At 40.0% G+C, this 13078-nt stretch overlaps 1 protein-coding gene across 3 annotated transcripts in view; it reads left to right on the top strand.

Moving 5' to 3' along the window:
• The window catches only part of LOC122869454 (serine/threonine-protein kinase N1-like), a 36123-nt gene extending 25528 nt beyond the window's left edge, over positions 1-10595 (top strand). For all 3 annotated transcript variants that reach the window (XM_044182497.1, XM_044182496.1, XM_044182495.1), the window contains 12 exons: positions 811-952; positions 1428-1518; positions 4067-4158; positions 4576-4648; positions 5958-6049; positions 6206-6382; positions 6527-6589; positions 6712-6788; positions 6961-7103; positions 7897-8004; positions 9204-9284; positions 9377-10595. In XM_044182497.1, the coding sequence (XP_044038432.1) occupies positions 811-952; positions 1428-1518; positions 4067-4158; positions 4576-4648; positions 5958-6049; positions 6206-6382; positions 6527-6589; positions 6712-6788; positions 6961-7103; positions 7897-8004; positions 9204-9284; positions 9377-9580 (1343 nt within the window). In that variant the 3' untranslated portion in view covers positions 9581-10595. The remainder of the gene's footprint in view (positions 1-810; positions 953-1427; positions 1519-4066; positions 4159-4575; positions 4649-5957; positions 6050-6205; positions 6383-6526; positions 6590-6711; positions 6789-6960; positions 7104-7896; positions 8005-9203; positions 9285-9376) is intronic.
• The last annotated feature ends 2483 nt before the right edge of the window (positions 10596-13078 follow it).

Raw genomic sequence — 13078 nt, 5'->3', positions numbered from 1 at the left:
TTTTAATTCACTGGTGAATTTGTCTCCAGAGCCCTGAGTGTCATTCAGGTTCAGGGCCACAGCAGACAGTATACAACTGTTTTCACAGACTGAGTAGTTCCAGTAGTGATGATTAAACTGAACTTCCTGTGTAAGTGCTCCTTTACAAGCTGTTGAAAGTGAATGGATTGAAAGTCAAATGGATTTGATAAATCAAATTAATGACAGTAATTAGTTTTAACTGAAGTTTAGACAATTTTAAAACAAATTGGGAATCACTCTGCTATGGCATCTACTTGTGGGAAAGGACACTTTGTCAGTCAGCAAAAGAAACACATATGTGTGGATGTAACCCACATTTCTTATCTATATATATTAATGTAATATAGAGCAGTTATTCCTAGCCTTGAGGTCAGGTAAAAGCATATTTCTACCATCATCATGTATCATCATTACTGTTTTTCTCAAATTTTTGTTCTCTGACACAGTGGTTTACCCGTTCTGCATATGTGATGCATGCCTTGTTTCAAGGAGTTACAAGCCAAAGGGGTTGAGAAGCGCTGCTGCAGATACAGTGTTAATGGCTTCTGGTATTTTCTCGAACTGGGATTATAAAAATTTACAGGAAATGCAAACCCAGGTCATGCAACAGCTCAGCTGTCTCACGTCAATAAAGCTACAGGAAACCTTACTCCATCAGATGCTGAAGTTAGCATGAATGGATACTCTTTATTTCCTTTTCCTAAATACAGTAATGTGATGTAGTAGCAATAGCCATTTTAGTGTTTTACCTTCCATTTATCTAGTTATATTTCACTCTGTATGTTTCAGGTAAAGCCTTCCTGCGTGCTCGTCAGATGAATGTGGACATCGCTACCTGGGTCCGCCTGCTTAGGAACGCCATCCCCAGTGGAAGCAACACACCTGCCTACACACCAAGTTTCACGAGCAACACACTCACACACAGCACAGGGTATGTAACCAGTGTGTGCCTGCTGCTTGGCAAAAAACACTTGAAAATGCTTAAAATCATTTTTTAGATTTGAAGTTCATTTAAGTATTTTAAATTATACATTCAGCCACCGCTTTCTGGTGAGAAATGAGGCATTAAATTGGTCTTGAAAAGTCGAATCTAAAGTACAGAGGGCAGACATTAACCACAGCAGCGCACTCACAAGTTTGGTGCTAAAAATAGTCATCTTCTAATGCTTCTTTTTTTAGCCATTTAATTACTAAATGATACTCCATGATAAAAATTTAATTCATCAATATTTTGTCAAGTTTTGATCAATTATTGATGGATAATGTCTATAATTTGGCTTAAATCAACTCTAATTTTTTTTACATTTTGGCAAAATTCAGTGAATATAAATTAAGTGACATGTTTGTTTCAGGTTTGTATTCATTCAAGATTTGTTTTCTTTATTTTGTGTGTGTGTGCTCTGCAGAGAAATCTCAGTGGAGAAGCTGAATCTGGACAGCGACTCTCCTCCCAAAGCTGATATCAGGAGAGATGTGGTGGACTCACCCGCCCCCTTGGTGAGTGAGAGGGAAAGAGGGATGGAAGCCAAAGAGGAAGGGAAGCAGACAGAGGATTTTCAGACGGGGGAAAGATGGGCATCTTTATACTATCATGTTACTATTTTGCTCACTTCCTACCTGCAGCCTTTGGCTTGGAAACAGTGCTCTAGTCATAGGCCGCTGCACTGTGTGCTGCAGTGAAATCTAAGACAGGCATAGCAGGGGCCTGACAGCAGAGAGAAAGCTAGGATAAATAATTAGAGAAATGGAGAACTGAAAACTCAGGGAGTCAGCTTTAATGAGACATAATTGGATAGAGGGGAGCTTTAATTTGATCATGGCCAAATCCGCGTGAGTTTCCCAGTATGAAGAACACAATCTGCAGAGGGCGATAATGTGGGAGAGAGGAATGGAGGAAGTACTTTAGAGAGAGATAAGAGGGGTGGAGGAAATCTTGAGACGGTGCAACTGAAATTGAAATTTAGGATAAAAGAAAAGCAAAAACAGACAACATAAAATAACAGTTACTCCCAACAAAGCAGTGCAGTAGAAAACGATGCAACTTAGAAGAAAGATTTTTTATTCTACAGACCTAAAAGGTGTAGGGTGAAGCTACAGCTTGTTGCCGCTAACCGTTCAACAAAACCCTACGTCAAAAGTAACATCAGACAAAAGTTTACACCATGCTGTACCATACTAACGCCAACATGCCACTCAGACACCTTTTTTGTTCTTTTCATTTGTCTATTAAATTATTTGTCCCATTCTTGTCCCATTCTCGTGAACGCGATATCTCTAGAACTCTTGAGGGATTCTTGAGGGAATGTCTTCAAATTTGGCGCAAGCGTCCACTTAGCCTCAGGGATGAAATGATTAGAATTTGGTGGGCAAAGGTCAAAGGTCAAGGTCACTGTGACCTCACAAAACACAGGAGAAAACAAAAGCACCACATTTTGTGTAGATAAGTACATGTGTACCTGTTTAGCCAATATATCTATGATAATCCTTCATTAATCAGTTCAACAATGTATATTCACTGGAGTCATACATGTGTATCATCAATATATAGTGATAACTTCCATTTAGCCAAAAAATACAGTTTATACCTTTTTTATTGAATTCCTTCCAAGTATTCACTACATATATGAGTCTGGACAGACATGGATGTTAACTGCAACTTGACTGGTTGGCAGAGGCATACAACCGCGGGGCGGTAATTCTAGTTTAACTTTTTTTATTAATTATTTTACAAGTGTGCTACACATTTTCAGTTCCTCGCCTCAACCATTTTTTACATTAGTCCTGGCCCATTGTTTCTTGAACGTGCATATTCCTTTCATATCATACTGACTTTCTCTCATTCTAAGCAACTTTTGGATACATAGAGCCTTTAATTAACGGTGGGCTAATTGGTTCTTGATACTTAATTTTGTTTACAATTCTTATAGCTCTGTCTTGAAGTAAAACATGGATTTGTGTATTCCTTTACCCCTATATACTTCCACACATTATATAATGTATGGAAGAATAAGTAAACAACATAAGTGGGTATAAAGAAGCCTGAATTAAGATGTCCTTAATTTTATATTTTACAATGGATTTTGACAGTTTTGCTTTGACATAATTTAGATATGATTTAATTTAGATATGATTTATCACAATTTAATATCTATATCTATCACTCCCAAAAATGTGATTTCAAGCACCCCTCCTATTTCAACGTCACTTATCAAAGTTTGCTTTCTAAATGTGTTACACATGTGTTTGTTAAAATCAAACCAACTCTTTAGAAGTTTAATTCTTTTTCAACAGCATCCAAAAGTTCTTTCAAATTCTTACCATAACAAAATAAATGTAATGTTTTGGAAACCTTACATATACAATTTATGTATAAAATAAACAACAATGGGCCTAACTCTGACGCTTGAGGAACCCCACAAGTAAGCTTCAATAATTTTGATGCATATTATTATGATGCAATATTATATAATAATATTTTAATAGCTCAAAGTAAGAGAGATTAAATCTCATTTTATCATATATGTTCTTTTATGTTTTTAATTACATTACCTTACCTTGGACCTTGTGCAACATGCTTTGGCAATGCAGTACTTAGTTCTGCTCAATTCATGGCAATAAAGCACATTTGAATTTTAGAGACTGGAAAGGCAGACAGATACAGAATTAGACAAGCATAGAGAGTCAGAGAGGGCCTGTGGCAGATGGTGTGTTCAATGGGGTTGAAGTATTATGGGATTAATTACTCTGGTGTTTTTTAGAGAACTAATTAGCAGTGAGGAAGGAGTGGAGAGGACAGGAAGAGGGGAGGAGTGAGGCTGTCAGCCAGCAGGGGATCTGGCAACCGGACATGATGAGCATCACTGTCTGTTTGTCTGTTGTGACTGAAGGTTGTTACAGATGTTAGCAGTCATTTTGTCCTCACTTCTCCCTCATTTTTTTATTACTCCCTTTCTGCCGTCTTCCCTCTATGTACTCTGTGTTTTCATTTTACTGGTGTTCTCACTTGTCCCCTCTCCTTCTTCTTTGTCTCTGTGGTGTTTCACAGGAACAGATGCCGGTCATTGAGCCCCTGTCTACGCCGGATGTCCCTGTTCACGAGCAGCCAACCAGATCGCTGTCCCAGAACTCTTTACGCAGGTGCACAAACACACAGGGACCGATCTCTCACACACACACACACACACACACATACATACACATAAAAAATCACACCTGAGCATATCTTTTTGCAATATAGCCAACACAGCTTGAAACCAGAAACACACCCCCACACACAATATGGTCCTGTGTTGTAACCTCTTTTTTTAACACCTGGTGGTCAAGCCAAGTCATCATTAATGTGGATTACAGCATATGTTGCTCCAAATGAGAAATACTTGGCTGTGCTGGATGCTGATACACAGAATAAACACAGCCTTTTAGCCTTTTTCATAACAAAACACAACATGGTTGCTATGGAAGTTTGGCATGTTTTCCAGTGTTGTTGAGCGTATGAGGCACATAAATATGGCGTTGCATGCACTGCCTATAAACTGCCTATAATCTCTCTCTTAGATCCAGCACAGGCCCTCTTTGCCTGCAGGACTTCAAGCTGGTAGCAGTGCTCGGCAGGGGCCACTTCGGGAAGGTACTTTGTTTTACCTCAGAGGATGAACAAAACGTGCTGCTAATCTAAAGGGCACATCTGTCTCTTCACAAAGTACTATCTTCAGTATATTTTATAGAATGAAATTATCTCTTTGTTATCCATTTTCTAGTTTTAGCTTCTTGTCTTTATAGCAAAATATTTCATGCTGCACAAATCACTATTTTTATATTAACAATGGGTCAAATGATGTGTTGTGTGAAAGTTGACAGTTGCAGTGAAAAACCCACAGAGAATTATCACCTGCCTCTGCAATTCCTCTCAGCTCTACAGAGCCTTTCAGCGAGTTTCAGCTCATTGTTCTGGTTTTATGGCCCACAACTTTAGTGTTTTGGTTCACTCTCATCAACCTTGTCTCCAGCAGCAGCAGGCTCTGATAAACCCACTGTATGTTACCTGCTCAGCACACAGACAGGCAAAGTTAGAGACTAGCTAGTGAACATAGTGGAGCATTTAGCAGCTAAAGAGTCAGATATTTCCCTCAGGAGTTGGTAGAGATGAAAAAAAAACAGAGCTAAATGACTAAATAAATGCTAATGTTACTCTGTATTTGTTGTAGGTGACCAGTGACCAAAAAATTATTTATTGCAAGTTTAAATTGTATTTCTTGGAAATTACTTCTGTATCATTCACATCATTATAGCATCTCAGATTTTTGAACACTTCTTTCCTCTATTTTTTAGGGTGGTGATTTTCTATGTGTTTCTTATTATCAACAAAGCCAATGAAAAGACCAAAACCACAAATGACTTGATCCTACTAACAAGTATTGCCTTTGTATCCAAAGTCTATTATATCTTATTCCCCCACCACAGAGCTCCATTGTTGTCCAAAAACTATTAAATACACACATCAGTGAGCCACACTATTGCACTGCGTGACATGTTCCATCATTACCCTGAACACACACACTGTAGTTTATTTAGAGTCAATCCCACATACACCGTCCTGCTGCTGTAAACACTCGCTAGAGCACCAAATGTGTACTAATCCACGGTTGAAAGTAGTCCCCAACAAATGCACTATATCCTCCTGTTTGAGTAATGTTTGATTAAAAACTACAGTGCCCAGTTGTTTGAGCAAATTACTGAGCCTTTTTATGAAATTATGAAATCATAAATTTGTGACCTGTTCTTTAAAGATTTATGTCTTCAGTAGGAGCAAATAGGCTTTGGGTTGAGTGCCACAGCCAGGGTAGGGAAGTAAGAAAGTATTGAGAAATGGACTCATTGTTAGTTTTGGTCTTTTTTTTGAGGTTTAGTGACAATAACTCAAATATAAATCTCTTCAGGTGTTGCTGTCGGAGTACAAGAAGACAGGCAGCCTGTACGCCATCAAAGCCCTGAAGAAGGGAGACATTGTTGCGAGGGATGAAGTGGAAAGGTAACTACATTTTGCGACACAGCACTCGGTGACCTCAACCAAAGTCTCAGCTGCACGACAAAGCTCATTCACCTCATAATATCATACAACATATAACATCATACACCTCGTACAGTAATTACCCCCTCCCCTCCCCTCCAATCTGTCTGTCTCCAGTCTGATGTGTGAGAAGCGGATCTTTGAAACCGTCAACGGCTCCCACCACCCCTTCCTGGTCAACCTGTTTGCATGTTTCCAGACGCCAGAACATGTGTGCTTTGTCATGGAGTACACGGCAGGAGGAGACCTCATGATGCACATACATGCCGACGTCTTTTCTGAGCCACGTGCTATGTGAGTTCTGCTGTGTGTGTGTGTGTGTTAAAGCTCCATGCTCTATGTGTCTTATGTCTATGCACCCATTAATGTATGAAGCGTCAATATGCAGTAGCTCGTATGTTCAATTCTCTGTCTTTCTGTCCATTGTTTATGCGACAGCTTCTACTCAGCTTGTGTGGTCTTGGGACTGCAGTTTCTTCATGACCATAAGATTGTGTATCGGTGAGTACTTGGATTGTCTTTGCCCTCCACACACGGCATGTACTTTACAAAAGGGATACACACTCCCTCTCTCTTCACAACACTCAATATTTGGCATAATTCCCCTTCCTTTTCTTTGTCAGGGATCTTAAATTGGACAACTTGCTGCTCGACACAGAGGGTTTTGTGAAGATAGCAGACTTTGGGCTCTGTAAAGAAGGTGAGTGTCCAATAATTATTTATCATATCAGCCCTATACATTAAAGGAAATTTACTTTCTTACCTTACATAATTTATTTGGCAAGCATTCACTCCCACAGTCAATAATTCTCTGTCTTCACCACTGAAATCTCTACCCTCACCCTTTTTTTTCTCTTCTTTCTCTTACTGAGGCATGGGTTATGGGGACAAGACCAGTACATTCTGTGGGACCCCTGAGTTTCTTGCCCCGGAGGTGCTGACAGACACATCGTACACCAGAGCAGTCGATTGGTGGGGGCTCGGGGTGCTGGTCTATGAGATGTTGGTCGGTGAGGTAAGAATACAGAGTTAGAGTAGTTTTTTAAATTATTATCTATCAAAGATGCTAAAATGCATTTTATTCACGCTTTAAATAAACTTTGGTTTTTTGTATGGATTAAACAAACTTGATATCACGTATTGTTTAGTGAAATTTAGAGGTGTTGGTACATCGATTTGTTACCTTTTGAGCAGAGCCAGGCTAGCTGTTTCCCCCTGTTTCCAGTCTTTATGCTAAGCTAAGCTAACTGGCTGCTGGTGGTAGCTTCATATTTACCGTACAGACATGAGAGTGGTATTGATCTTCTTATCAAACTCTCTGCAAGAAAGTGAATACGCATATTTCCCAGAATGTCGTACTATTCCTTTAAGGCAGAAAGGGAAGCCGCTTTCTGGTTCGAAACAACTGTACTATTGATCTTCAGTAAGAGATTCAGGAAGATACGGCCCAAAGTCTGTAGAGTGAAAAGTGGAGTGAACAGCTGATAGATGGAAAATCCTATCAACATATTTATTTTATTCTGTAAAGACAGAAAGAAAACAATGGCAAAAAATCTGGTAAGGGAAGGTGGACAGCATCCTCTTTGGACCTGCAGGCAATGGGCTTTATGGGAAATATGGTTTTAATTACAGAAACACTGGCACTAATAATACAACTGCTGAGAGACGGACTAATAGTCTTCACCTCTCAATATTAGAAAGACTTGTAATATTTGACATATATAATTAAGTCGAGGCTGCTAGAGACAGATTTCATAGAGGTATAATATGTAAAGCAATGCAAAATAATGTGCGTCTGTTTCTTTCAGTCTCCGTTCCCAGGTGACGATGAGGAGGAGGTTTTCGACAGCATAGTGAACGATGAAGTGCGCTACCCTCGCTTCCTCTCCACCGAAGCCATCGGCATCATGAGACGGGTTAGTGTCACTGACACTCCACATAATTCTCCCGTCACTTCCTATTTTATATTACCTGTTTTTATGCCTCTGCGCCGGCAATAGCCATGGCTGGAGGCTTTATGTTTTCTGGTTGTCAGTCCGTCCGGACGTGCATACCTACGTCCCATTCTCGTGAACGCGATATCTCAGGAACGCCTTGAGGGAATTTCTTCAAATTTGGCACAACCGTCCACTTGGACTCAAGGATGAACTGATTAGAATTTGGTTGTCAAAGGTCAGAGGTCACTGTGACGTCACAAAACATATTTTTGGCCATAACTTAAGAATTGATGACCTTATTTCACACATTTTTGGCCATAAGTTGATAACTTGATGCCATAATTATGACAAAATTTCACACAGATGTTTAATGGGATACAATGATGAAGTGATGACATTTTCTACCCAAAAGGTCAAAGGTCAACTTCAAAATAGGTTTTTAGCCATAATTTACGAATTAATTGGGCAAGATTTCAAGATTTCACACACAAGTTGACTGGGACGACACAATGAGTAAACAATAACTAGCACAGTACGTTCTTTCCTCCATCTCGTGCATTCTGCCTTTCACTTCCTGCCTCATTCTGAATTTCGAGTGGCATCGGAATCACATGACTGCAAACAACCTATTGGAGCGTGCCTAGCTAATCGTGATCCTGTGAGTGAGTTTCACATACAGCTCATAGAGAGACTTCACGTCTAAAAATGCCAGGGGAAAACAAAAGCACCACATTTTTATGTAGCTGTACTCTATAAGAATCCATCTTTACAAAGTCATCAAGTACATGTGTACCTGTTTAGCCAATACATCTATGATAATCCTTCATTAATCAGTTCAACAATGTATATTCATTGGAATCATACATGTGTATCATCAATTTAGTGATAACTTCAATTTAGCCAAAAAATACACTTTATACCTTTTTTATTGAATTCCTTCCAAGTATTCACTACATATTAAATGAGTCTGAACAGACATGGATGTAAACTGCAACTTGACTGGTTGGCAGAGGCATACAACCGTGGGGCGGTAATTCTAGTTCTTTTTTGCTTGTCATGTTGGAAATATGCAAATTTAAGCTCTTCATATGACTATACATATTTAGTCACTTATGACTCATGCAACAAAGAATACTGTTTAAATGATGGAGTATTGTTACTTTTTGTTCTGTTGCTAGTTGTTGAGAAGGAATCCTGAGAGACGTCTGGGCTCCGGAGAAAAGGATGCTGAAGATGTCAAAAAACAACCTTTCTTCAGGGTGAGTGTCTAGTTTTTAATCTTAACGTTCCTGTAGGGCGTCCTGAGAGCGTACTGCATCTTGATGAGAAACTAAATGTAAATGTCATTTAGGGTATGGACTGGGAGGCACTTCTTCAGAGGAAAGTCCCGCCCCCGTTCGTCCCGAACATTGGAGGAAAAGAAGACGTCAGCAACTTTGACGTGGAGTTCACAGCTGAGCCTCCTGCCCTCACGCCGCCCCGCGAGCGCCGCACCCTCTCCCGCAAGGAACAGGACCACTTCAAGGATTTTGACTATGTCTCCGACCTCTGCTAGGGTCAGGGGTCAGAGGGTCGCAGGTTTATTAGCTGCCCACTGCCAGCCACAGACTCTGCAAGGAGACTGAGAAGTGAAGACTGACTCTCTGTCCCGTCCAGGGAGAGAGGAACTTGATGGTGATGAGAGGCGAGGATCACTCTTACTCTGTCCTCTTTCTCTCTGTCTGTGTGTGTTTTGCGATGGGATGGAGAACTGGCTGGGCCGAGCGAGTGTGAACGGGGATCAGTGGAGTCTGATCGCGTGTTGCACACATATGCAGTGTCACGGATCTGCTGACCTACAGGTCAGCAGATCCGAGACACCGCGTGGCTTTTAGAGGAGGAAGTCGTGCTGATAATGGAAGATAATCCAGATTATGTAACAAATGGAAGATGAGATGATGGATGCTGCTGTTTGTCCTGCCTGGCAACACACTGAAGCATAAAAAACAAAAAAACAGTGATCGTACTGAAATGCTCTGAGAGCCTAAAAATCACAGAGACCGGAAGCAGTTTGTCACTCTTCTTACTGTACTTGCTCTAGTCTCTTGTCCCTTTATCTCTGCTGTTTGTTGCTGCTAAGAGTGTGTGTTTCGCTGTGTACGGTGTCCCTGCCTCAGTCACTGAATGTATCCACGTCAACTGCAATCGTGCACAACCTGTACATTAACACATGGGGGAGCCAGAGGAACGAGGAAATTCTGCTAATGTTTGATCAGAGCTGCTGCCTGTTGACTGTGTGAATAAAAAGCAGAGTAAGTGGGGGGGAGTTAACAGAGAGGGAGGAGAGTCAGGTGCTGTTTGTGTGTCTGTGCTCAACCTTACATAGGACACCTCTTCATCGTCTTCTCTTTCCACTGTCTTTCGGTACAACACAGATTTTTAACTACAATCTTTTTTCAATGACAAAAAGCTTTTACAAATTTTGTTCTTTTTTTGTGATTTATAGTTTTTTTTCCCCATCTGTGTTTCCTCCTCTGTCATTTGCTAGTGAAATGTGTTGGAACTGTGACTCAGTAAAGATGTGAACCCAACAGAGAGGCATTGATCATTTATTGTCACTGGCAGTTTTTCCTTTCAGATGATGAGTACATTTTAAGGAGATGAGGAAGTCATCATGCCTTCCATTTTGAGCTTCTTTTCACCTGCAGTTTCACACCTTATTTATATGGGTGGCAACGTCGGTCTGTAGGTCAAAATGTTAATTTGTCCAATACTATGATTTATGACTAAATACCTGTAAAACATCTACATTACCTTCAACCTCAGCTGTACTTTGTGTTTAATGCTAATTAGCAAATGTTAGCATGCTAACACGCTAAACTAAGATGGTGAACATGGTAAACATACTGTATACCATCAGCATGTTAGTATTGTCATTGTGATCATGTTAGCACGCTGATGTTAGCATTAAGCTTAGTGTGTACAGCCTCACAGAGCCGCTAGCTTGGCTGTAGACTCTATCTTGTTCGTATTTATCCACACTTCAGAAATTCTGTCAACTAGCATATGTATTCAGCAGCCAGTTTTCCATGTTTTAAAGATAATTTAGTCTGTGTGAACATCTTTACAAATCTGGGTTGAGACAATGGGAGTAAGAGTAGTAGATTTATATGCAAGTCATTGTAAATTGAGATCCCTGTATTCATATGACAGGACATGACAGGATCTCTGATGTTATATGCTTGCAGCCATTAGCAGCTTTTTGAGGCAGCCAAAGCACAGAACAAAATGGCAGAGAGTCACTGAAATAAAGAGTAAGTGATGAGGAGGACGACTGTGCCAGCTAAAACAGAAAAAGGGTTTTGACTGATGTTTCCGAAGTTTCTTTGAATATATTAATTGAAGAGAGTTTGGGCACAGAACAGCAGACAGCTGTACATGTAATTCTGTGTAAAGGTCACACTGACCCCAGGACAGGGAACTCGGCCTCAAGATGCGTCAGCTGATGTCGACATCAGTTTTCCAAACTCACAAATGCTCAGATGGATTTTGAGAAAAACTGGTTAAAATGTAATGTGAGTGCTCACAATGTTTAGCCAGCTTTGCCATCAGCAGTTTGGTCAAATATGTTCCATCTCTGAGTAATAGTGGGTAGATAGTTAAATGGTTTACAGCAAGACTGATGCAGAGCCAGGCCGGGTCCCAGCTGTTGGGTTCCGAAATGATCAGCATTAAAAACATTCTTGGAATTATTAGTGGGAATGAAACTGGACACAGAAGAAATGTAGACAAAGAACGCAAAACACATGCACACAGTGTAAAAAGTCTCAAAAAGCAATAAACAAAGCTGAATTGTACACTAGTTACATGAGTGGTAATTTTAAAATAATTAAACAAGTGTTTTTTGTAGACATTACTGGGAATGCCCCTAGAAACACACCGAGAACTAAACTGTTTTTTTAGCTGCATGTTTATTGTTCATTTAGCAGAAAGTCACAAATTACTCTACTTCACTGATAAACAAAACGCAATTTTGGATTCTCAATATGTGCAAATTCTAACAGATTATAGATGCTTAAATTTGAATTAAATTTAAAAATACTGGATCCTATAATTCCCATAATACAACGCGATAGCTTTAGACCCTTCCTGCCTGGTCAATGCCAACATCTTTTAAATTCCACACCTGCAGGATATTTCTTTTTTTTTTTTAAATGTGTAGCGTCCGTCCCAAAACCCACAGTATTTGCGAGTAGTCAAGTGCCTGCTTGTGTTATGTATTTCTGGTAATTGCCACAGTGCCCATGTTAAGACCACAACCGTGTGGAGGTTTATCAGAGCCCCCCGGGGACGTGGTGATGTGGTGATCCTGATAATAATAATATTAATAAAGACAATAAATCGAGTTGTCTGGAAGCATGTAGGTCTACTGTACATAAAAGAGGCATAACATATTTATCAGAATCTTTGATAAGAATATGGCATTACATATTTATGTTGATAGTGTCAGATATGCGATATTATTCTTATTCGTCCCATCAAGAAGAACATTGTAAGTAGTATGTGATAACCATCTAATAACATAACTAGTCGAATTCAAAATGTCATAGAGTTAAACTTCCTCATAGTCCTAAAACCAGCTTACAGGAGCATTGCTGCCAACTACTGGGCTGGTGTGGAGGAGTAGACTGTGGTGAATTGTGGGCTACACTTAGCTCTGAATACAGCTTCGAGGTGGAAAAGTGTGCATCAAGTGTCGGTTAAGTGCACTGTTGGTGTTTTTCCGACGTGGGATGCACTTGCCTACTAGTTGCCGTTATGTGAATGTTTTCAAAATCACATGTGTGGGTATTGGGGCAGACCCGTAGTCTCTGGGGGCCAAACTCAGATAACCCTGATTACATCACTATGACATCATCTGGGGGGGGGGTTGTGTCAGTTATTAGAAAGCTCCTCCACTGCCACAGAAAACATTATAGAACTGTTTTCACAGACCTTCTGACCAGTAAACTGACATGTTTAAAATCAGTGAAGTGCCCCTTTAAATATAGTTTTTTGAAAGCATGATTTGAAA

Source organism: Siniperca chuatsi, linkage group LG21 (assembly GCF_020085105.1).
Source record: "Siniperca chuatsi isolate FFG_IHB_CAS linkage group LG21, ASM2008510v1, whole genome shotgun sequence".
Classification (NCBI taxonomy): Eukaryota; Metazoa; Chordata; class Actinopteri; order Centrarchiformes; family Sinipercidae; genus Siniperca; species Siniperca chuatsi.
The sequence above is the reverse complement of the archived record's forward strand: the minus strand, read 5'-3'. Positions and strand labels throughout refer to the sequence as shown.